Below are 25,775 nucleotides of genomic sequence, written 5' to 3'. Positions count from 1 at the left end.
TTCAAAAGAAACAAGAACATTAGTCTTGAGGCATATATTAATGTTGATTATGCAGGCTCAGTTATAAATAGAAGGTTCACTACGGGATATTGCACCTCCTTAGGTAGAAACCTAGTAACTTGGAAAGTAAAATACAAAGTGTAGTAACTAGATCTAGTACTGAAGCATAATATTGAGCAATGGCTCAAGGAATATGTGAATTGTTACTTTACAAAAAAAATTGTTTCTAACATTATTCATGGAGGAGCAATTGCTCTTGTTAGATGTTAAGATGTGTGTTTCTGTTATTTGGGCTTAGTCTATTCTGTATTAAGGGCATTGGCCCATATCTTACAATATAAATAAACTACCCTATGTGTATGCTAAACACACAAGGGATATTTTCTCCCAATCTTCTCTATTTCTCATATGGTATCTAGAGCACAGGAATAGTTCCAGTCAACTCCACGGTCTACGGCACCCATCACTGCCGCTGTCGTCGCCGCTGCCGCCGCCGTTGCCGAAGTTCCAGAATCGACCGGCGACCACACCATCGGAATCGTCTCGGCCGGGCGACCACCGTGGTACGAAGATCGCGGCGAACGGACCACCCACGCGCCCGCCGCAAGAGTCGCCGCTGCCGCCGCGCGTGCCGGCGCGTCGCCGAAGCTTTCCGCCGCCGATCAGCACCGCCGATCAGCACCGCCGTGATCGCCTCCTCGCCCTCTTTCTGGATCTGTGGTCGTTGCGTCAATCGGAGCACTTTGAATTTTTAGGGTTTCTCCCTCTCTATGGCGTCTTCCTCGTCTACAAACACCTCTATTGGTGGCTCATCTTCTGATCCCTCAATATATACCAATTATGTGAATGTACACTTGTCCATTGACAAGTTAGATGGCACAAATTATGCAACATGGGCGTCCGACATCAAACTTTGGTTGAAGAGTCGGGGGTACTTAGATCATCTTACTCAAAATGTGACTACTGCTCCCATAGATGACACTTCCCGCTGGATGAAAATTGAGGCTCAGTTATGCATTGTTATAAAGTCCACCATTCACTCCTCACTGAAACAAATGTTTCGATCCTATGAAACATGTTCAGAAGTATGGGCACAAGCGAAGTTGTTATACACAAATGACACTCAACGTCTTTATGGTGTTTGTCAGGACCTATTAACTGTTATTGGTCCGCGCAATCCTGGTCCCATGGCAGAATATTTGGGTAAAATTGATGCCCTTCTTCATGACTTTAATGATATATTACCTCCTGCTTCCACTCCTGCTGAAGAATTGGAACAACGATCAAAGTTCTTCATGTTGTTGGCATTATACGGACTCTCTGATGACGTTTCTCATGTCCGTGATTAGATTTTGGGTTCTCCTGTCATACCCAACTTTACTTCTACTTGTTCTGCTCTTTTGCGTATACTGAGCAAACCCGTCACTGAGACATCCCCTCATACTGATGATTCCTCTGTTATGGCTGCTCAACGTGATGATCGAAGTCGGTCTCGCAAGCCAAGTAAAGGACGTCCAAAATGTGACCATTGTGGCAAGTTAGGCCACAAGATTGATAGATGTTATGCTCTCCATGGATGTCCTCCTCGACCTGTAGCAATGGCAAATTCTGATCCACCTCCCCGATCACCGTCTGCAGACCATCCTACTTCATCTAATACTGTAGACAAACCTGCAATCTTTAACGAATTTCTCAGATGGTATGAGGATCATCAGCACTCTGGTTCCACTACATCTGCATCTGTTGCACGTACAGGTACACCTTTTGTTGGTCTAACTCACTCCCTCGGACCTTGGGTCCTTGACTCAGGCGCCACCGATCATATCACTGGTAACAAGTCCTTGTTTTCTTCCTTGTCATGTCCGGATAATTTACCCTCGGTAACAATGGCTGATGGGTCTAGAGTCTCATCTCATGGTATTGGTACTGTTAATATTTTTCCATCCATATCCATTGATCATGTACTTTATGTCCCTGGGTCTCCCTTCAACTTATTGTCCATTATCCGTTTAACTCGTACTCTTAATTGTATTATTTCATTTACTAAAAATTCTGTTTGGTTGCAGGACCGGAGTTCGAAACACATGATTGGCACAAGATGTGAGTCTCATGGCCTTTATCATCTCCGCCCTTCTCCACATGTTGGCGTAGTCATGGAGTCACCATCCCTTCTTCATGCTCAATTCGGTCATCCTAATCTTGCCAAACTACAACAACTTGTCCCGAGGTTGTCCACATTATCCAGTTTGTCGTGTGAGTCTTGTCAGTTAGGGAAGCATATTCGTAGTTCCTTTCCTCGTAGTGTCTCACAACGGGCGTCGTCCCCCTTTTCATTGGTTCATTCTGACATTTGGGGACCTAGTCGTGTTAAGTCCATTTTAGGTTTTCAGTATTTCAGTACTTGGTTGTTTTTAATGAAGAATCGTTCTGAGTTGTTTTCAATTTTCCAATCTTTTTTCAATGAAATAAAAACACAGTTTGGGGTTTCTATTCGAAATTTACGTAGTGATAATGGCCGTGAATACCTTTCTCAATCGTTTAAACAGTTTATGGCTTCTCATGGCATTCTTCACCAAACCTCATGTGCTTATACCCCTCAACAAAATGGGGTGGCTGAGCGCAAGAATAGACACCTTATTGAAACAACTCGTACACTTCTGATTCATGGTCAAGTACCCTCACGTTTTTGGGGTGATGCAGTTTTCACAGCATGTTATCTTATCAACCGCATGCCATCTTCCGTCCTAGATAACAAAATCCCTCATTCTATCTTATTTCCTCAAGACCCTCTGCATCCATTACCTCTTCGAGTTTTTGGGTCTACATGTTTTGTTCATGATTTTAGTCCTGGTCTTGATAAGTTATCTCCTAGGTCTCACAAATGTGTCTTCTTAGGATTTCCACGGTCACAAAAGGGCTATAAGTGTTTTTCCCCTTCCCTCAATCGTCATTTTATCTCTGCTGATGTCACTTTTGATGAGTCTTCTTTTTACTTTTCACATCTATCTTCTAGTTTTGTACCTCTCCCTGTTACTGTTGATATTCCTCTTATCTGTGATCCTCCTGGTGATGCTCCACCCATTTTGTCTTCTCCTTCTTTAGACTCTCATTCACCACAGGATCTTCCTTCACCTCCACCTCTTCAGGTTTATAGTTGCCGTAATTGTCTCCCTCATGACTCACTTCCGGTGCCGCCTCATGTGTCTCCTCCGGCTCCAGCAACTGAGTCTGACTTGCCTATTGCCCTCCGTAAAGGTATATGCTCTACCCGTAACCCTTCCCCCCATTATACTGTTCTTAATTACCACAAATTATCTCCATCTTTTTATACTTGTCTCTCATCCATTTCTTCTGTGTCAATTCCCAAATCTGTGGGTGATGCCTTAACTCATCCTGGTTGGCGTCAAGCTATGATGGATGAATTAAGTGCTTTACAGGAAAGTGGAACTTGGGAGCTTGTCCAATTACCATCTGGAAAGTCTGTTGTTGGTTGCAGGTGGGTGTATGCTATCAAGGTTGGTCCTGATGGCACAATTGATCGTCTGAAAGCTCGACTGGTTGTCAAAGGCTACACACAGATTTTTGGTTTGGATTATAGTGATACTTTTTCTCCAGTGGCAAAAATGACCTCTGTTCGCCTATTCATTGCCATGGCCGCTCTTCGACAATGGCCTCTTTACCAACTTGATGTCAAAAATGCTTTCCTCAATGGTGATTTGCATGAAGAAATTTATATGGAGCAACCGTCTGGCTTTGTTGCTCAGGGGGAGTCATCTGGATTGGTATGTCGTCTTCGCAAATCCTTATATGGCCTAAAACAGTCTCCTCGGGCCGGTTTGGTAAATTCAGTTGTGTTGTTCAACAATTTGGTATGTCTCGCAGTGAAGCGGATCATTCAATGTTCTATCGCCACTCGAGTGCTGGATGTATCTACTTAATAGTGTATGTCGATGATATTGTTCTCACAGGAAGCGACTATCTTGGCATCTCTCAGATGAAACAACACCTTTGTCATCATTTTCAAACCAAAGATCTTGGCAAACTCCGGTACTTTTTGGGTATTGAAGTAGCACAATCCAATGATGGTATTGTCAAATCTCAGAGGAAGTATGCGTTAGACATCTTGGAGGAAACAGGGTTAATGAACTGTAAATCTGTTGAGACACCTATGGACCCTAACATCAAACTCCTACCAAATCAGGGGGAGCCTTTCTCAGATCCTGAACGGTACAGAAGACTAGTTGGTAAATTAAACTATCTTACTGTTACGCGTCCTGACATTTCCTTCGCAGTTAGTGTGGTGAGTCAATTTCTAAACTCCCCATGTGAAGACCATTGGGATGCAGTTGTTCGCATACTGAAGTATATTAAAAGATCACCTGGAAAAGGTTTGCTATATGGCCCTAACAACGATACAAAAATCGTTTGTTATTCAGATGCTGATTGGGCTGGTTCCCCTTCTGATAGGTCTACTTTTGGATATTGTGTCTCTATTGGTAGCAACCTGATATCTTGGAAAAGTATGAAGCAAAGTGTTGTGGCAAGGTCCAGTGCAGAAGCAGAATATAGAGCTATGGCATCAGCTACTTGCGAGCTTGTGTGGCTTAAACAATTGCTTAGTGAATTGAAATTTGGAGATGTCACTCACATGATACTTATATGTGATAATCAAGCTGCTCTCCATATTAGCTCTAGCCCTATCTTCCATGAGAGAACCAAACACATTGAAGTTGATTGTCATTTCATTCGAGAAAAAATCATATCCGGAGATATCAAGACTGAGTTTGTTAACTCAAGCAACCAGTTGGCAGACATATTCACTAAGTCCTTACGAGGACCTAGAATTGATTATCTTTGTAACAAGCTTGGAACATATGATTTATATGCTCCAGCTTGAGGGGGAGTGTTAGATGTTAAGATGTGTGTTTCTGTTATTTGGGCTTAGTCTATTCTGTATTAAGGGCATTGGCCCATATCTTACAATATAAATAAACTACCCTATGTGTATGCTAAACACACAAGGGATATTTTCTCCCAATCTTCTCTATTTCTCACAGCTCTTAAATAGAATACATAGACATACTTATTGAAAATGCTAATCTATGATGGATGTAATCTATCTCTGCAATTCACAATCAATGATCTTGTACAATAGATATAAATATACCACCAGTCTAGTAATCCTCCTAATTATGAAATGTAATTAAAACTCCTAATTCTGTAACTAAAATTATACAAGGAAATATTAACTGCAACATAATTTAAGAGCTTCTGACATTTATGGTTGTAGATTATATTGGAAGAAACAAACACATTGAAGTGGACAAACACTTTTCAAAGGAAAGCATGACAGTGTCTACTCAAGGACACTTGTAGACATATTTACCAAGGGGCTAAAACCGCATTATCTTCGAGAGAATTATATCCAACCTGAAATTGTAGAAGAGTTATTTACTAGCTTGAAAGGGAGTGTCGAGATTGTTAGAATAATTGCACCTATGTATCACCATTAAGCCTACTTAAGGGTAGTGTACTAGTCTTTATGTGTAGTATCTAGGTCTGCACCTAGGTGTCTAGGACATACCCTTAATCTTCCTTGTACTTTTGTATCAGAACATTATTATAAATAGATGAAAGTGACAGGGATTGATTAAGCCCTCTAGAAATATATTTTATAGTTTCAATCTCAAGTTGGTATCAGAGCGGATCGATTCCGCTCTAGTTTCGGTCTAGTCTTCTTGGCGACACCTATAGTTGCTATCCACAATTGTCCAACGTTGTTTCCCGCTGTCCACCATTGTTCCACATTGTTTTACAACTATTTGTAGCTATCCACAGCAGTTTGTCACCATCCAGCACCATTAATCTCTGTTCTCTACCGTTTTGACCCTCCAACACCGGCCACCGTCACAGCTTCGTCCACTGACCATCCGATCTGGTTCGTCTCTCCGCGCAACGGCCAACCCCACCGATGCCGGAGTCCAGTTCTCCTTCACACGCCATCATGCAAAGCATCTCAGTGTGCCGCGAACAGGCGCGTGTTGCTCTCATGTCACCTTCGGCTTGCTAGACCGCCAAATCCATAGTTGTTGCTAGACTCTCCTCTCTTTGTTCTGCCCCTCAAAACCTTGTTTCGATAACGTCCAAAAGCAACCCTTTTGAAAGTCACCTAGGGTTTTTCGGTTTTTCCTAGCTGGTTCTTTAACCCTTGATAAGAAATGGCGTCTGAAAGTGCCATTTCATTTTCTAGAAGTCCCTCAATCACTTCTGAAAAGTTAAATGGCAAAAATTACCTATCTTGGTCTATTGACGTTGAGATGTGGTTTCTTGGCCAAAGTCATTATGATCACCTTGAGCAAGATGGCACCCATGTACATGATGACAAAGCTGATCAATGGAAACAAGCAGATTTCTAGTTATGTGCCCGGTTATGGCAATCAGTGGAACCCAGACTTCTTATGTCTCTTAGAGCTTTCAATACTTGTCACTCCTCTTGGAAGAAAGCTCAAAGCATTCATGCCAACGATATTCAACATCTCTATGACATGGCAAACAAGCTTGCATCTCTTAAAATGGCAGACCATGATATGGTATCCTTCATGACCGAAGCCCAATCTGTTGTCAAAGAACTAAGGATGTTTTTGGAAGTGGACTCATTGGAGGATATCAAGAAACTAGACAAATATTATATGGTATTGATCCTTCATGCTCTACATCCAGACTTTGATCATATCAAAGATCAACTTCTGACCAGTCATGACGTCCCTTCCATGGAAACATTGACCACTTGCCTTCTGCGTGTCCCGGTACCTCAAACTCAGGAAGCTCATGAACTAGTGGAACCATTTGTCATGGTTGCCACACGAGGAAAAGGAAGACGCGGCCCTAAAGCAGGAGGACAAGGAGGTCGGGGACATCCTCAATGCACATATTGTAAAAGGATGGTTATACTCAAGAGAATTGCTACTCCTTGCATGGTTTTCCTTCCAAAATAGACACTTGGTTGAAATTGTCTGTCCCCTTTTCCTTGGAGTGCATATTCTTGTCCATCACTGGGGGATGTCATCTTAACTGCATGTTATCTTACTAATAGGATGCCCTCCACCTCTCTCAATCATAAAGTCCCTTTCTCCATTTTGTTTCCTAATGATCCTTTATTTCACACATCTCCCAGAGTTTTTGGTTGTGTGTGTTTTGTTCATGACATGTCTCCAGGACTAGACAAACTCTTCGCTCACACTCTCAAATGTGTCTTCTTAGGCTATTCTCGACTTCAAAAAGGATATCGGTGTTACTCTCCTGAAACTAAGAAGTATTACATGTCTCTGTCAATCCAAGTCTTGATCAAATTTCTCCTGCACCCATCTCTCCAGATACTAATGTCATCCAACACAGGACCCCGATGGATAGTCCACCTCTCCGTGACAATGGTGAATACCCTACTTCAGATTCTTCTCCCTTGTCACCTCATACCACGTCTCCTGGTGAAGCTGATTCAAGTTGGCCCATTACTCTCAGAAAAGGTACTCAGTCTACTCGCAACCCACATCCCATTTATAATTTTCTTAGCTATCACAGATTGTTGCCTTCCTATTACTCTCTTTTATCCTCAATATATTAGTGGTTATACCCAAAAATGTGAATGAAGCTCTTGCTCACACTGGATGGCGACAAGCCATGGTTGCAGAAATGCAGGCTCTTGACCACAGTAATACTTGGGAGCTCGTACCACTTCCGCCAGGAAAAAAGGACATTGGTTGCCGATGGGTGTATGTAGTTAAAGTCAGCCCTGATGGTGAAACTGATCGACTCAAAGCTCGGTTAATTGCAAAAGGTTACACTTAGGTTTATGGTCTTGATTATTATGACACTTTCTCTTCTGTAGCCAAGATGACTACTATTAGCCTCTTCCTTGCCATGACAGCAATTCGTCACTAGCCACTTCATCAATTAGATATGAAGAATGTCTTCCTCCATGGTGATCTTGAGGAAGAAGTTTATATGGAGCAACCTCCTGGGTTTGTTGCTCAGGGGGGAATCTGGTATGGTCGGCAAATTTCGTCAATTTCTATATGGCCTCAAGCAATTACCACGTGCTTGGTTTGGAAAGTTTAGCTCTATTGTTCAAAACTTTGGGCTAAAACCCAGTGAAACAAACCATTCGGTTTTTTATTGTCATTATGTTTACTTAATAGTATATGTTGATGATATAGTCATTACAGGAAATGATGTCGTTGGAATATCTCAACTGAAAGAGTACTTGTGTAGACATTTCCAAACCAAGGATCTTGAAAGTCTTAAATACTTCTTAGGCATTGAAGCAGCTTAGTCAAAAGATGGAGTTGTAATCTCCAAAAGGAAGTATGCTCTTGATATATTACAAAAAACAGGCATGATTGATTGCAAACCGGTAGACAATCCCATGGACCCAAACCAGAAATTAAGGACAAAAGAAGGTGAATTATTCTCTGATCTTGAGAGGTATAGGTTGGCAAATTTTTTTATCTCACTATTACAAGGCCAAATCTATCTTTTGCAGTTGGAGTGGTTAGTGAGTTCATGCAGGCTCCATGTGTTGACCATTGGAATGCTATCATTCGCATTCTAAGGTATGTGAAAAAGACTCCTGGGCAAGGGTTGTTATATGAAGATAAAGGAAGCATTCAGGTATCTGAGTACTGTAATGTAGACTGGACAAGTTCGCCTATTGATAGACGGTCCACTACCGGATATTGTGTTTTCCTGGAAGGAAACATTATTTCATGGAAAAGTAAGAAACAGAATCTAGTAGCTTGATCAACAGCTGAAGTCGAATATAGGGCAATGGTGTCACTGACATGTGAACTTATATGGGAAAGCAATTCCTTCAAGAGCTTAACATCTGTGACAGATGAAGATGTATTACGATAATCAAGTTGCTCTCCACATTGAATCAAATCCAGTGTTTTACAAGAGGACTAAACATATTATTACGATAATATTTGCTTGTTGTGAGTGTGTGAGAGGGTGATTTCGTTACATCTCCTACTCGGATACGTAACAGACTCAATAAGACAAATATTATTTTCTACTAAACTTAAGACAAACCCTTAGGACTAGCAATGACTTTAATGTCTAATACCATTCTTAAGGATCTTTAGATTGTGACATCGGAGCTACTGACCATATGATGTGTTGAAAGTTCCACATCGACTAGATATAAGGTCAATTTATTGTATATAAGTGGGTGGAAACCTCACCTTACAAGCTAGTTTTGTGAGGTTGAGTTAGGCTTAAAGTTCACTTCTTAACATGGTCTTAGAGTCAGGTTAAAGCCTATCCTATCGAGATTTGTGTGGAAATATTGTTCCACCCACTATCAAGCCACTATCGAACCACCCATTAATGTCTAGTCACACGCTCGAGATGTATATACCTCGGCGTAGGGGAGTGTTGGAAGTCCCACATCGACTAGAGATAAATCCAATTTATAGTATATAAGTGGGTGCAAACCTCACCTTACAAGCCGGTTTTGTAGGGTTGAGTTAGGCTTAAAGTTTACTTCTTAACATATGACATCATATTCTTGTTTTCTAGCATACACTACTTTCTCTAGTAAACAACACATTAGTATTGTGTTTATGAAAATGGTAAAAAGGTATTGCAAAAAGTAAAGGCCAACATCCTTGGAAGTCATAGAATAATCCATTTTCAAGTGTTGGTAATTAAGTTCGTTTGGGAAGAAGCTTTATCTATGAATACTTCATAAGTGGGTATTCATCCTGGTTATGACCTCATTCTTGCTTTCCGTCCATATTTGAACACTCTGGCTTCGGGTTTGGGTGTAATCAGAATTGTATAATATTTTACTATGGATGAACATGAGACAAAAGCATGAGAAAATATCAAACCTGAAAGGAACTCTTTTTATCAGCTGGACTATCATATGACTTCATATGAAGTGTGATGGAGTCAAAATAAGGAATCACGGCTGATTCTGCAGGAACCATGAGTCCACATATCCCAAGTAGTGCAGCAGCACAAATTGAACGAAGTAAACTTGATTTCCCACCACCATTCGGTCCTGTCAAAAGAAATAATGATTCCATATCAACATCATTACGCACAACACCCTCTGCGATGTGGATCCAATATGGTGATAAACCAACTATCTTCATCCCATGGGTTTTGTCCGACGATTTTACATCCTGTAACAATTTAACATATAGCCATCAACTCTCAAACCCAAACAAGTTATGAATAAAAATAACTGCCATTAGGTGATAGAGAAACACATTTACACATCTATGCTCAGAGGACTGAGATATAGTTGTAATTGTCTAACAACGATAACCGTTTTAACTGCCTAATCAATGGAATCATTGTAACCGCCTAACAGCTGTAACTATCTGACCAAGATACAACTCAGTTACAAGAGTGTACAATATACAGAGAACAATCCATAAGTTTATTCTCTGCAAACATAAACATTATCCATCAATAAAAATAACAGCACTATCAAGTTATTACATACTACCTCAAACCCATTCGAATCTGCAAGTGTTGGAAAAACCCATCTCCTTCTTCTCCCTTCACTGAAAGGCATCAAGTAAATAATTTCACCATTTCAGTATTATAAAACATTGATTGGTTACATTACATTTTACAACCACCGATTTCAAAACAGAAGAATTCCACAAGATTCTGAAAAGTGAAGAATGATTATTTTGTGGTAGGCTTAATTTATTAAAGAAACCAAGATAATAACAATTAACCTGACCACTTATTCACCATTTTCCATAAACAACCCAAGAAAAGCAAGCATATATGTCTTCCCACATATGTCTTCCACATCAAGAGAGCCTATCACAATATGCAATTATCAAGATGAGCTATACTCTATGACACCATATCAGATTTCATCCTAAAATCTATTGGTATTAAGTGAAGTTACACAACAAATATATAAGCCACATACCAAGGATTGAGGCAGACCATGTGGGATTTCCCAACACCCACCTTATATAGAAGTCTTCCAAATCAGGAGAACCTACCAGTAGAGGTGATTACTAAGAGGAGTTATAGTCTCCGATACTGTTAGGTTTCTGAATATGAAACCCAACAATGACAAACACTCACACTCACAAACAAGAAAACCAACTGTAAAAGAATGGTATTCTGTATTCAATGTACCAAAGTTCAATGTACAATCAATATACGGGAGCCTAATCCCCCTCAACAGGACAAATGTTCCTGTCTATACAAACTAATGTCAAAAGCTACCCAAAACAAAGTACAGAACTCTATTTATACAATTCCTAATTTCTCGCCTCTCCTAACTGCTAAAACTGTTAGGACATTAACTCTTCCTTCTCCTCTCATAAACTCTCCACTCCCAAATATTACCCACTGCCTGACGATCAACCTTGTCCTCAAGGTTGAAATCTGGATATTGGTCTTTGATAGTTAGTGCATCTTCCCAAGTCGCTCCATCTCTACCTTCTTCATGCCATTCAATCAATATCTGTTGCACCATTTCTTCCCCTTGTTGTATCTGCCTTCTGTCCAGAATTCTGATGGGCCAAAATGTTGGCCCCTCTACCTGCAGGTATGTTGGCAGTTCCTTCTCCACACTCTTCGTGCTCACTGCCTTCTTTAGTTGAGACACATGGAATATAGGATGTATCCTGGATGTGTCAGGTAATTGGAGCTTGAAGGCTACCTCCCCTACTTGTTGTATGACTTGGGATGGCCTAAAATATCTAGCTGACAAGTTTGGATGCAGTCTTGAGGGCATAGAAGTCTATTGATGGGGTCTAATCTTTAAATATACCCAATCCTTGACCTTAATATCTATGAGAAATAGAGAAGATTGGGAGAGAATATCCCTTGTGTGTGTTGCATACACATAGGGTAATTTATTTATATTGTAAGATATGGGCCAATGCCCTTAATACATAATAGACTAAGCCCAAATAACAGAAACACACATCTTAACATCTAACACTCCCCCTCAAGCTGGAGCATATAAATCATATGTTCCAAGCTTGTTACAAAGATAATCAATTCTAGGTCCTCGTAAGGACTTAGTGAATATGTCTGCCAACTGGTTGCTTGAGTTAACAAACTCAGTCTTGATATCTCCGGATATGATTTTTTCTCGAATGAAATGACAATCAACTTCAATGTGTTTGGTTCTCTCATGGAAGACAGGGTTAGAGCTAATATGGAGAGCAGCTTGATTATCACATATAAGTATCATGTGAGTGACATCTCCAAATTTCAATTCACTAAGCAATTGTTTAAGCCACACAAGCTCGCAAGTAGCTGATGCCATAGCTCTATATTCTGCTTCTGCACTAGACCTTGCCACAACACTTTGCTTCTTACTTTTCCAAGATATCAGGTTGCTACCAATAGAGACACAATATCTAGAAGTAGACCTCCTATCAGAAGGGGAACCAGCCCAATCAGCATCTGAATAACAAACAATTTTTGTATCGTTGTTAGGGCCATATAGCAAACCTTTTCCAGGTGATCTTTTAATATACTTCAGTATGCGAACAACTGCCTCCCAATGGTCTTCACATGGGGAGTTTAGAAATTGACTCACCACACTAACTGCGAAAGAAATGTCAGGACGCGTAACAGTAAGATAGTTTAATTTACCAACTAGTCTTCTGTACCGTTCAGGATCTGAGAAAGGCTCCCCCTGATTTGGTAGGAGTTTGATGTTAGGGTCCATAGGTGTCTCAACAGATTTACAATTCATTAACCCTGTTTCCTCCAAGATGTCTAACGCATACTTCCTCTGAGATATGACAATACCATCATTGGATTGTGCTACTTCAATACCCAAAAAGTACCGGAGTTTGCCAAGATCTTTGGTTTGAAAATGATGACAAAGGTGTTGTTTCATCTGAGAGATGCCAAGATAGTCGCTTCCTGTGAGAACAATATCATCGACATACACTATTAAGTAGATACATCCAGCACTCGAGTGGCGATAGAACACCGAATGATCTGCTTCACTGCGAGACATACCAAATTGTTGAACAACACAACTGAATTTACCAAACCAGGCCCGAGGAGACTGTTTTAGTCCATATAAGGATTTGCGAAGACGACATACCAATCCAGATGACTCCCCCTGAGCAACAAAGCCAGGCGGTTGCTCCATATAAATTTCTTCATGCAAATCACCATTGAGGAAAGCATTTTTGACATCAAGTTGGTAAAGAGGCCATTGGCGAAGAGCGGCCATGGCAATGAAGAGGCGAACAGAGGTCATTTTTGCCACTCGAGAAAAAGTATCACCATAATCCAAACCAAAAATCTGTGTGTAGCCTTTGGCAACCAGTCGAGCTTTCAGACGATCAATCGTGCCATCAGGACCAACCTTGATAGCATACACCCACCTGCAACCAACAACAGACTTTCCAGATGGTAATTGGACCAGCTCCCAAGTTCCACTTTCCTGTAAAGCACTTAATTCATCCATCATAGCTTGACGCCAACCAGGATGAGTTAAGGCATCACTCACAGATTTGGGAATTGACACAGAAGAAATGGATGAGAGACAAGTATAAAAAGATGGAGATAATCTGTTGTAATTAAGAACAGTATAATGGGGGGAAGGGTTACGGGTAGAGCGTATACCTTTACGGAGGGCAATAGGCAAGTCAGACTCAGTTGCTGGAGCCGGAGGAGACACATGAGGTGGCACCGGAAGTGAGTCATGAGGGAGACGATTACGGCGACTATAAACCTGAAGGGGTGGAGGTGAAGGATGATCCTGTGGTGAAGGAGAGTCTAAAGAAGGAGAAGACAAAATGGGTGGAGCATCACCAGGAGGATCACATATAAGAGGAATATCAACAGTAACAGGGAGAGGTACAGAACTAGAAGATAGATGTGAAAAGTAAAAAGAAGACTCATCAAAAGTGACATCAGCAGAGATAAAATGACGATTGAGGGAAGGGGAAAAACACTTATAGCCCTTTTGTGACCGTGGAAATCCTAAGAAGACACATTTGTGAGACCGAGGAGATAACTTATCAAGACCAGGACTAAAATCATGAACAAAACATGTAGACCCAAAAACTCGAAGAGGTAATGGATGCAGAGGGTCTTGAGGAAATAAGATAGAATGAGGGATTTTGTTATCTAGGACGGAAGATGGCATGCGGTTGATAAGATAACATGCTGTGAGAACTGCATCACCCCAAAAACGGGAGGGTACTTGACCATGAATAAGAAGTGTACGAGTTGTTTCAATAAGGTGTCTATTCTTGCGCTCAGCCACCCCATTTTGTTGAGGGGTATAAGCACATGAGGTTTGGTGAAGAATGCCATGAGAAGCCATAAACTGTTTAAACGGTTGAGAAAGGTATTCACGGCCATTATCACTACGTAAATTTCGAATAGAAACCCCAAACTGTGTTTTTATTTCATTGAAAAAAGATTGAAAAATAGAAAACAACTCAGAACGATTCTTCATTAAAAATAACCAAGTACATCTGGAATAGTCATCAATAAAGGTAACAAAATACTGAAAACCTAAAATGGACTTAACACGACTAGGTCCCCAAATGTCAGAATGAACCAATGAAAAAGGAGACGACGCCCGTTGTGAGACACTACGAGGAAAGGAACTACGAGTATGCTTCCCTAACTGACAAGACTCACACGACAAACTTGATAATGTGGACAACCTTGGGACAAGTTGTTGTAGTTTGGCAAGACTGGGATGACCGAACTGAGCATGAAGAAGGGATGGTGACTCCATGACAACGCCAACATGTGGAGAAGGGCGGAGATGATAAAGGCCATGAGACTCACATCCTGTGCCAATCATGTGTTTCGAACTCCGGTCCTGCAACCAAACAGAATCTTTAGTAAACGAAATAACACAATTAAGAGTACGAGTTAAACGACTAATGGACAATAAGTTGAAGGGAGACCCAGGCACATAAAGTACATGATCGATGGATATGGATGGAAAAATATTAACAGTACCAATACCATGAGATGAGACTCTAGACCCATCAGCCATTGTTACTGAGGGTAAATTATTCGGACATGACAAGGAAGAAAACAAGGACTTGTTACCAGTGATATGATCTGTGGCGCCTGAGTCAAGGACCCAAGGTCCAAGGGAGTGAGTTAGACCAACAAAAGGTGTACCTGTACGTGCAACAGATGCAGATGTAGTGGAACCAGAGTGCTGATGATCCTCATACCATTTGAGAAATTCGTTAAAGATTGCAGGTTTGTCTACGATATTAGATGAAGTAGGATGGTCTGCAGACGGTGATCGGGGAGGTGGATCAGAATTTGCCATTGCTACAGGTCGAGGAGGACGTCCATGGAGAGCATAACATCTATCAATTTTGTGGCCTAACTTGCCACAATGGTCACATTTTGGACGTCCTTTACTTGGCTTGCGAGACCGACTTCGATCATCACGTTGAGCAGCCATAACAGAGGAATCATCAGTATGAGGGGATGTCTCAGTGACGGGTTTGCTCGGTATACGCAAAAGAGCAGAACAAGTAGAAGTAAAGTTGGGTATGACAGGAGAACCCAAAATCTGATCACGGACATGAGAAACATCATCAGAGAGTCCGTATAATGCCAACAACATGAAGAACTTTGATCGCTGTTCCAATTCTTCAGCAGGAGTGGAAGCAGGAGGTAATATATCATTAAAGTCATGAAGAAGGGCATGAATTTTACCCAAATATTCTGCCATAGGACCAGGATTGCGCGGACCAATAACAGTTAATAGGTCCTGACAAACACCATAAAGACGCTGAGTGTCATTGGTGTATAACAACTTCGCTTGTGCCCATACTTCTGAACATGTTTCATAGGATCGAAACATTTGTTTCAGTGAGGAGTGAATGGTGGACTTTATAACAATGCACAACTGAGCATCAATTTTCATCCAGCGGGAAGTGTCATCTATGGGAGCAGTAGTCACATTTTGAGTAAGATGATCTAAGTACCCTTGACTCTTCAACCAAAGTTTGATGTCGGACGCCCATGTTGCATAATTTGTGCCATCTAACTTGTCAATGGACAAGTGTACATTCACATAATTGGTATATATTGAAGGATCAGAAGATGAGCCACCAATAGAGGTGTTTGTAGACGAGGAAGACGCCATAGGGAAGGAGAAACCCTAAAAATTCAAAGTGCTCCGATTGACGCAACGACCACAGATCCAGAAAGAGGGCGAGGAGGCGATCACGGCGGTGCTGATCGGCGGCGGAAAGCTCCGGCGACGCGCCGGCACGCGCGGCGGCAGCGGCGGCAGCGGCGACTCTTGCGGCGGCGCGTGGAGGCGCGTGGGAGGTCCGTTCGCCGCGATCTTCGTACGACGGTGGTCGCCCGGCCGAGACGATTCCGATGGTGTGGTCGCCGGTCGATTCTGGAACTCCGGCGGCGGCGGCGGCGGCGACGGCGACGGCGACGGCGACGACGGCGACGGCGACGGCGGCAGCAGCAGCGACGGCGGCAGTGAGGGGTGCCGGAGACCGTGGAGTTGACTGGAACTATTCCTGTGCTCTAGATACCATATGAGAAATAGAGAAGATTGGGAGAGAATATCCCTTGTGTGTGTTGCATACACATAGGGTAATTTATTTATATTGTAAGATATGGGCCAATGCCCTTAATACATAATAGACTAAGCCCAAATAACAGAAACACACATCTTAACATCTAACAATATCCATTGGTTTCCTCTTTCTAGTCGCATAGTTTGCCATCAAGTCCTGAGCTCGGGTTAAATAGAATCTAAGCTGCCTAAGGGCTTCATCCCGAGTCCGCAACTCCTGTCCTACTGCTTCTACAGGAGTTTCTCCTGGTATGAACCTGTTTAGGGAGGGAGGAGCTCTGCCATAAACAGTCTCAAAGGGGTGCATTTCGCTGCACCTTGATAGCTAGTATTATACCAATACTCAGCCCAAGGAAGTATTGTACTCCAGCTTTTTGGTTGCTCTGAGCAAAAACACCTCAAATAGCCTTCCAAAATCTTGTTTAAAACTTCAGTTTGCCCATCTGATTCAAGTTCATAGGCAGTACTCATCTTCAGTTGTGTCCCTCGCATCTTGAAAAGCTCCTTCCAGAAAACACTCAAAAACAATGGGTCCCTATCAAAAACAATGGGTCCCTATCACTAACAATGGAGACTGGCACCCCATGTAGTCGGACTATCTACCTAACAAACACTTCTACTATGGTGCGTGCTGAATAAGGATGTTTCAAAGGTAAAAAATGACCATATTTGCTCAGGCGATCCACTACCACCAGCACAGCATCATACCCCTGGGACTTAGGCAGTTTGACTATAAAATCCATACTCACTTTTTCCCAAACAACGTGAGGTATGGGTAAAGGTTGTAACAGTCCTTGAGGAGAAGATGCTAAATATTTATGTTGTTGACATACTAAACAACCAGCAACAAAATCAGTGACTGACTTTTTCATCCCCATCCAATACAGTGATTGGGCTACCTTTCGGTAATTCTTGTAAATACCTGAATGCCCCCATGTATTTGTCATTTGAAACTCGACTATGAGCTTGGGAATCCAGGCTGAACTAGCTGAAAGCACCAGCCTCCCTTTATAATGCAACCTGTCATGCTCTACAGTGAAGGCTGGATGTAAATTAGGATCTTTCTTGATATCTTCTATCACCTTTACCAATGCCTAATCCTCCTCAACTTCCATCAAAACCTCCTGAAAGTCCTGCCAATAAGGCCTTGCCACCACCCTCAATTCCTTCTCATCCTCCCCATTTTCCTCCTTTTTTCGTGACAACGCATCCGCCACTTTGTTAGTTGCTCCTGATTTATGCAGAATTTCAAAGTCATACCCCAATAGTTTAGCCATCCAATTTTGTTGATTCTGTGTAGTGATCCGTTGTTTCAACAAATATTTGAGGCTTCTTTGATCAGTGTGCACAATAAACCTCTGCCTAGGAGATATGGTCTCCAATGTTGGATAGCCATAACTAAAGCCATAAGCTCCTTTTCATATATCGATTTGTTCAAAGATCCCTCTGATAAAGTCTTGCTAAAGAAAGCAATGGGTCTTTTTCCTTGGGTAAGAATTGCCCCTACCCCTCCACCTGATGCATCGCATTCTATGTGAAAGGGCTGACTAAAATCAGGCAGGATCAACACTGGTGCAATGGTGACAGCTTCCTTCAACCTGGCCATTGCAGCACTAGCTGGTTCTGTCCACGCGAATTGCCCCTTCTTCAAAAACTCAGTCATGGGTTTTTCAATTTTACCATAGTCCCTTACAAAACGCCTGTAGTACCCTGTAAGGCCCAAGAACCCTCTCAAAGCCTTTAGAGTTCTGGGTTCTTCCCACTCCAACACTACTTTTACCTTTTCTTGATCCATTTCTAGTCCCCTCTCTGAAATTAGATGCCCCAGATATCTCCAACACACTCACATTTTTTTCTATTCGCCACCCAGTTATTCTGCTCAGTTTACTCAACACCTGCCCCACATGCTTCAAATGTTCTCCCCATGATTGGTTGTAAACCAAGATGTCATCAAAGAATACTAACACGAACCTCCTCAAATAAGGTTGCAGCAAGTTGTTCATGGCACTTTGAAAGGTTGTTGGTGTGTTGGTGAGACCAAAAGGCATCACCATGAACTCATAATGGCCTTGGTGAGTTCTAAAGGTTGTTTTATGTATATCCCCTTCTCCCATCCGAATCTGGTGGTATCCTACCTTCAAATCCACCATGAACTCATCCAGTAATTCTTCTATAACGGGGATTGGAAACTTGTCGGGTATAGTAGCCCGATTTAACGCCCTATAATCCACACAGAAACGCCAGTTGCCATCTTTTTTCTTGACTAATATAACTGGGCTTGAATACGGGCTGGTGCTAAGTCTGATAATCCCTGTCTTCAACATTTCCGCCACTTGCTTCTCAATTTCACCTTTCATCACGTGTGGGTACCTATATGGGCGCACATTCACAGGGTCAACCCCTTCCTTGAGGGGTATTTGATGCACCATCCCTCTGTTTGGAGATAATCCCCTGGGTTCATGGAAGACCTCTGAATGTATCTCCAGAACCTGCTTCAATTCCTCTTGGTGTCTCCCTGTCAGCCCCTGGCAGTCGGTATCTTCCTCTCTTCTTCCTATCTGCCCTAAATTCCACACCAACATCCATGCCTCCACTTCCTTCATCTTCAGTAAAGCTTCGGGCTCCACCAATCTTCTAGCCAACATGGGATCCCCTTTTATGACCACCTTCTTTCCCCCTTGACTAAACACCATCGTCAACTCTCCCCAATTCAGGGTCACTTCTCCCAGCTTGGCCAACCACTCCACCCCTAGGATTATATCCATTCCCCCTAATTCAAAAACATGAAACCTATCCTCTATCTCGGTTTACCCTATGTTGATCATGACCTCCTTACAACAACCCCTGGTCTTTTTCCTCTGCCCATCTCCTAGACTCACCTGGTAAGGTGGTGTGTCCTCAATGGGTAATCCCAGCTCCTCTTCCAGTCCTCTGCCAATGAAACTATGGCTTGCACGCACACTCACAAACAAGAAAACCAACTGTAAGAGAATGGTATTTTGTATTCAATGTAACAGAGTTCAATGTACAATCAATATATGGGAGCCTAATCCCCCTCCACAGGACAAACATTCCTGTCTATACAAACTAATGTCAAAAGCTACCCAAAACAAAGTACAAAACTTTGTTTATACAATTCCTAACTTCCTGCCTCTCCTAACTGCTAAAATAGATACGACAGTAACTCTTCCTTCTCCTCTCATAAACTCTCCACTCCCTAACAGATACCATGTCAGATTTCATCTTGAAACCAATTGATATTACATGAAACTGTCAGATAACACTAATTAAGGCAAGTGATGTAGAAGTTCCTAACAATGTACACCATGAGACTGATAGCACAACTTCCATGCTGTCTTCCCATTCCTAAATATTTGTTTAACTACTGCTCCTATTTAAAAAAACTGCTCTTATTATATGACAATAAAATACTAGTTTTTGTTAAGATGTTATTCAGATTAGATATTCATTCTTTGGTTTTCTATTCTTTAATTCTGATAGAGTGTTAAGAGTGTATGAGAGGAGGAAGAGAAAGTAATAGGATGTTTAGGCGGTTAGGAGGTTAGGAAGTGTGTTTAACTGTTAGTGACCCTGCTAACAGTTAAGGGAACCTTATCAAAAAGGTTGTGGACTTTTATAAAGGGGTTAGCTTCTGATATTTTCTTGTAAAAACAGGAGGTTGTTCCTGTAGAGGAAGAGTGCTCCCATGAGAGTTGAGTGCTGTTCTTATAATGTTCTTTGAATACAAGAGGAATATACAGTTTTGTTCTTTGTTGTCTTTGCAAGTTCGTGTTGAGTGAGTGTTAGATAGATTCTTGTACTAAAAGAATCTATCAGATTCTCTCCTACATTCCTTGCATAAACTGTTGTAAACACTAAACTTTACGAACTTATTTTGCTGTCCACCTGCATAAATATTGAACAAAATCATATAATGCAATATACAATTTTCATAATATTGTTTCAGGTTTTCCCATGACTTGAATTAAATCACAAAACTATTGTTTGTGAGCCCTGGGAGACAAATGCCCATTAAATATTTTCTAATGAAACTAAATTTAATCAACAAACTTAAGACAGATACTTGTAGCTTAAACAGATCTAATAAAACCCACTTAAAAAAATTAATGCACCAAAAAGAAAAATACCATTGCATTTTATCCAAAAAAGTACAGCAGAAGCAACTGCAAATGTTTACAAACCTTGCATGAGCGAATAAAGCTTTGGTAATAACAAGTAGTGTGGATGAAAAGACAAGAATGTTTATACTGTAATGCAATTCAGTAGCGAGTTCCCTTAAAATTTCCAAAACTCGTTCTGTTGCCTTGGCATTTGCTTCATGGTACCTTCAACAGATAAACTTATCAACATATATGATTTAGCAAAAAGAACTACAGTAGTTTGACAAAATAAAGTAATAATAATAATAAGATACAATTACTCATAAAAAAGGTACCTTGTTAATGCAGCCTCAACCTTCGGTGTGGTAAACCATTCCTCCCCAACCCTTTTACCTTTAGAATCTAAAGCATGCCTAAGCTGTTTAATTTGTTCCTCCCCAGGGCTACCAGACCACAAATTTGGTGTAAAGCGTTTGCCTCTGAACCAAACTGCCTCATGCTCACGAGCATAACAAATTTCCCCCCTAGGACCTCCAAGTGGGGCTATAGTAGCCTTTACTCTAGAAACAACAGGAACAAAATCTTCAGTGACCTGTAACAATGTTGGGACAACATTAGTGTTGCATAAACAAGACTCCAAATATGCAAACATGTACAGACAAGATGAGTTACATAGACCTACTGCTAGGTGCAAGACCTCAGCTGCTTTTTGCACTGCAGTAAACACGTCATCTATGTGGATTCTTTTTATTCGACCTTTCCATTTAGACTCCATATCTTCAAAAAATTCATGAGGAATAAGAGAGAAATAGTTGACTTTCTGATCATTCCCACCATCCAGAGAGATTATTTCACCAATCTTACTAGATGCAACTTCACATCCAGCAACCTGGAAACAAAATAACATTAGGGTAGTCTAAAATATTAGGGTAGAATTATTTATGGGTAAGAGTAAATCATATATATATATATATATATATATATATATATATATATAAGATTGGAAAACTAATTTTGGAATATAATAACACTAGAAATAATAGATCCCTATTATTCAAGGATATTTACAATACACACTTTATCTATAGCCTGTTGACACAATACGGAGTAAGAAAATCTAATTGTTGACACTACCCTCAAGCTTGAGGAGGAGTGTTCAAATGTAATGTTCTTTATTATTATTAATACTTATGTAGGGGAACTCATCTATTAGGTTTTAGGGTTTCCTGACCTTTTGTATTCTACACTTCTGTACTCTATTATAAATATAGTAGTAAGTTGTATCAGCGGTTTAAGTGAAATAAAACAGTTTTGAACTAATTATAAGCTCTTCAAGTCTAACATATATGGAAATAGGATATGATTTTATTACATCAAATAAAGAAATATCTTGACAAATTTTTCTCATTATTAGTCAATGACATGCATACAACTTACACCATTACAAACAATTCCTTCTATAGAGATAAAAAAATATTTATGGGTCATCCTTTAGTTAATATGTTTTGAGAAGTTGGTTAACCCAATTTCCTACCGGAGAAACAATCCCTCCTTTTATTTCAATAAAGTTATTTTTTAGTTACTTTGTTATTATTTCTCATTTGTATTTTGGGCTTAGCCCATATTTCTTCTATTATAAATAGAGAACCTTATGTGTGTATTTTACACAAGGGAGATTAATTCAAATATAGTTTTTCACTATATTCAACATGGTATCAGAGCAAGTTCTCTGATCCTCTTCTGGTGGTCTCTGCTATCTGCCGGCGGTCGGCCGCCATGGCCGCCGGCAGCCCCTAAAATCTCAGTGGGCAGTCCATTTTTTCTTCTTAAATCTCTGTCACAGTCAGCACCAGTCCAAACCCAGTGTGCCACTGCTGTCGCCGCCACTTTCCGCTGCCGTCACTGCTAACTCCGGCCATCGTCGCCGCCGCCACCGTCGCCGTCGCTGCCGTTGCCATCGCCACCGCCGACCACCGTCACAGTTTCGACGGGTGACCTGCGGATCTGGACCGTCTCTTCGAGCGACGACCAACCACGCCGGTTTCGAGAGCCACCTCTCAGTCACGCGCCGCCACGCAACGCTTCTTTCCGGCCAGTCCGCCGCCGCCTTGTCGCCGGCCACCGTCACAGTTCCGTCCGGCGACCACTGGATCTGGTTCGCCTCTTCACGCGACGACCAACCCCACCGGTGCCGGCGTCTGACTCTTTCCCACGCGCCGCCACGCGCCGCTTCTTCTCCGTCAGATCTCGGGTGCGTGTTTGTCACGCGCCGCCTTCCTAGCATCGGCATCAAACCGCGACGCTGCCGGTTGTCTCGCCGGACCTCCCTCTCTCTGTTCAGACCTTCCAGAGCAGCCATTGCTGCCATCTTCGTCTGTTTTCAAAGCATCTTCATCTCGCCGCACGTTCCGCATCGTCGGACCTTCCTTTCTGCGTTGTGTGCTTCGTCTCAGCTGCTGATGCCACTTCTGCGTTGTGTGCTTCGTCTCAGCTGCTGATGCGCTGTCCCGCGCCGTTTGCCGCTGTCCCGCGCCGTTTGCTTCCAACCACTGTAGGCCCCCATCACCTCGTCAGTTAGTAATGGCAGTCCTTGTAGTTTTGTCGCTTCCAGCCACTACAGGCCCCATCAGTTAGTGATGGCAATTTAGTCCCTACAGTTTTATAGTAGTCAACCGCCGCTGCAGTCGCTACCGCCTCAGACAGACGCAACTGCGTCAGTTCTTCTTGGGCTAGAGTTTAGCCCGATCTTCTTGTGATACACGGCTAAGTATCACCACTTGGGAGTTGTCCAGCAAAGAATTTTGGACCTCCAACGTATCTTTGGATCTTTGATGTCTTTGTTTCAGCATTGTAGCTTAATATTTTGTTTTGTTTTAGTGGTCCAGCAACTGTGATATTCCACATTTTCGTCCTTCACACTAAGGGGAGTACGTTTCCAAGACACTGCAAGTCACATATATGGGTGTAGTCCCTGCAGTTTTGTAGATTTCAGCTACTACTGTTGATCCCGTCACCCATCCATCATTGATGAGGATTTAGTGTAGTTCCTGCAGTTTTGTAGCTCTTAGCTTTCAACTACTACTGTTGATCCCGTCACTCATCCATCATTGATTGGGAATCAGTCCTTGCAGCTTGTCATTGTCCACCACTGCTCTCCTTCATCCACTTTTGAAGTTGAAGTTTCACAAGCTGTTGTTAGTCCATCTATGTTTGCCTCACACTCTTGAAGACAAATCATCTAGTTCAACACTGAGTTCATCTATTCCAAGCTTAGTTCATACAATTTGTATGCTCCAGCTTGAGGGGGAGTGTTAGATATATTATATCTTTTATTTTTTAGTTAGTTTGTTATTATTTCTCATTTGTATTTTGGGCTTAGCCCATATTTCTTCTATTATAAATAGAGAACCTTATGTGTGTATTTTACACAAGGGAGATTAATTCAAATATAGTTTTTCACTATATTCAACATGAAGAAATAAACTTTTCACACTCACCAAGGTTTCAAAGTCAATTTCTAACCCAGTTGTCGCCCATGTGGGTGCGATTAAACTTTCCAATATTTCATTGAGCTCAAGGGTTCTATACATCTGCAAAATTTCATCGACCACATTCTTTATTCTACAAAATTCCATATGATTGACCTCTCTCCATTCAAGTAGCTTTACAAGCTGCACAAAAATGCACATGCAGAATGGTTAAAATAAAAAAAGTCTAAGGATCTAAATATGAAAGGTATTGAAAATATAGTACAGTAAATATTGTTACACTTTAAATATTGTTACACTTTAAATATTGACTATGTGTAAGAGATGTAAATAAGGATTAGGCCAATAGTCGCAGACCTATCTAAGAATAAAACTTGCGACTAATCTCCTCTTTATTGGCAGCAAATTAAAAACTAAAAGAACAAAAGATATCCTAAAATATTGAAAATAATATTCTCTTAACTGTACAATTAAGAATTAATCAGACTATTCTCTTTAATGATATAAATCCGAATGAAACTTCTTAATAAAGGCTCAATAACCAACACATAATATTGGAGCCCAAAATGGAAAAAAGGAAATTTGCATCACATATTTAGATAAGAAAAAATGCCAATTCAAGTCTCTTGCTCAAATAAAAGCAAACAAGTATGAACCATGACATAAAACAGTCATGACATACAACACTTTTGCAAGAACTTGTTTCTATCTAAAGTTCCATCAACAATATAAAGTTCGGACACTCTTCTTCAATAGTGTCTCCCTATCCGACACATATATGACACCAACCCACGTATGACATTGGTGCAGCACATATCAGCCACTGTTGAAGTGCCAAATTTAAAAAACGATTTCTAATGTCTGACACAGCTCTGACATGACTCCAACAAAGTGATAATGAGGACAGGCTGTGATTTTTTTATGCTAGAAATCCATAAAACTTATTCTGTAAGTATTAGGTTACTTTATGCGAGTAACCTAAATCTATACTCTACTCTCGCTTCAACAATCGAATAACAGAAAAAAAAAGAAAGTATGTATGTATTATGGATTCAGTAAAGTATCGAAAATACAAGTATACTCTCCCCCAAGGAAGCCTACCTTCCTCCACTGTCAAATATATCTAGTCTTTACCCAAAAGAAAATAACCTCCTTAATTAGAGTTACAAGAAGACTATTTAGTTTCTCATTCTCGCGCCCTAACCTTTATGCTAACCTAACCTGCTCTTCTACTAAATACCGTTCGGTACTAGTGTATATATACCGTTCGGTCTTTGATCCCATCCTCCTTTCATTTACCGTTCGGTATTAGTTTATACCACTCGGCCTCTACTTCCCTCTTCCCTTCTGGATACCGTTCGGTCTATACTTCCCTTCTCCCTTCTGATACCGTTCGGCATCTACTTTCCTCCTCCCTTCTGGCTACCGTTCGGCCTCTACTTCCCTCCTTTCTTCTTGCTACTGTTCGGTCTTACTCTTTTATTCCTAACATTACTCTACCCCTCAAAATCAACCTTGTCCTCAAGGTTGAAGTTAGGGAGTTGTTATTTGACGTAATGCTCC

At 41.3% G+C, this 25,775-nt stretch overlaps 1 protein-coding gene across 2 annotated transcripts in view; it reads right to left on the bottom strand.

Moving 5' to 3' along the window:
* Positions 1–25,775, bottom strand: part of MSH1 (MUTL protein homolog 1) — a 59,079-nt gene that overhangs the window by 2,856 nt on the left and 30,448 nt on the right. For both annotated transcript variants that reach the window (XM_088100524.1, XM_088100525.1), the window contains 6 exons: positions 24,222–24,395; positions 21,407–21,613; positions 21,060–21,316; positions 20,806–20,949; positions 10,517–10,574; positions 9,891–10,187 (listed from right to left, as the gene is read on the bottom strand). In XM_088100524.1, coding sequence (XP_087956650.1) covers positions 9,891–10,187; positions 10,517–10,574; positions 20,806–20,949; positions 21,060–21,316; positions 21,407–21,613; positions 24,222–24,395 — 1,137 coding nt within the window. The remainder of the gene's footprint in view (positions 1–9,890; positions 10,188–10,516; positions 10,575–20,805; positions 20,950–21,059; positions 21,317–21,406; positions 21,614–24,221; positions 24,396–25,775) is intronic.

Source organism: Vigna umbellata, chromosome 10, assembly GCF_029865625.1.
Source record: "Vigna umbellata cultivar VRB3 chromosome 10, Vumbellata_1.0, whole genome shotgun sequence".
NCBI classification, from domain to species: domain Eukaryota; kingdom Viridiplantae; phylum Streptophyta; class Magnoliopsida; order Fabales; family Fabaceae; genus Vigna; species Vigna umbellata.
Note: the sequence above shows the minus strand (reverse complement) of the source record. Positions and strands in the feature narration are given on the sequence as shown.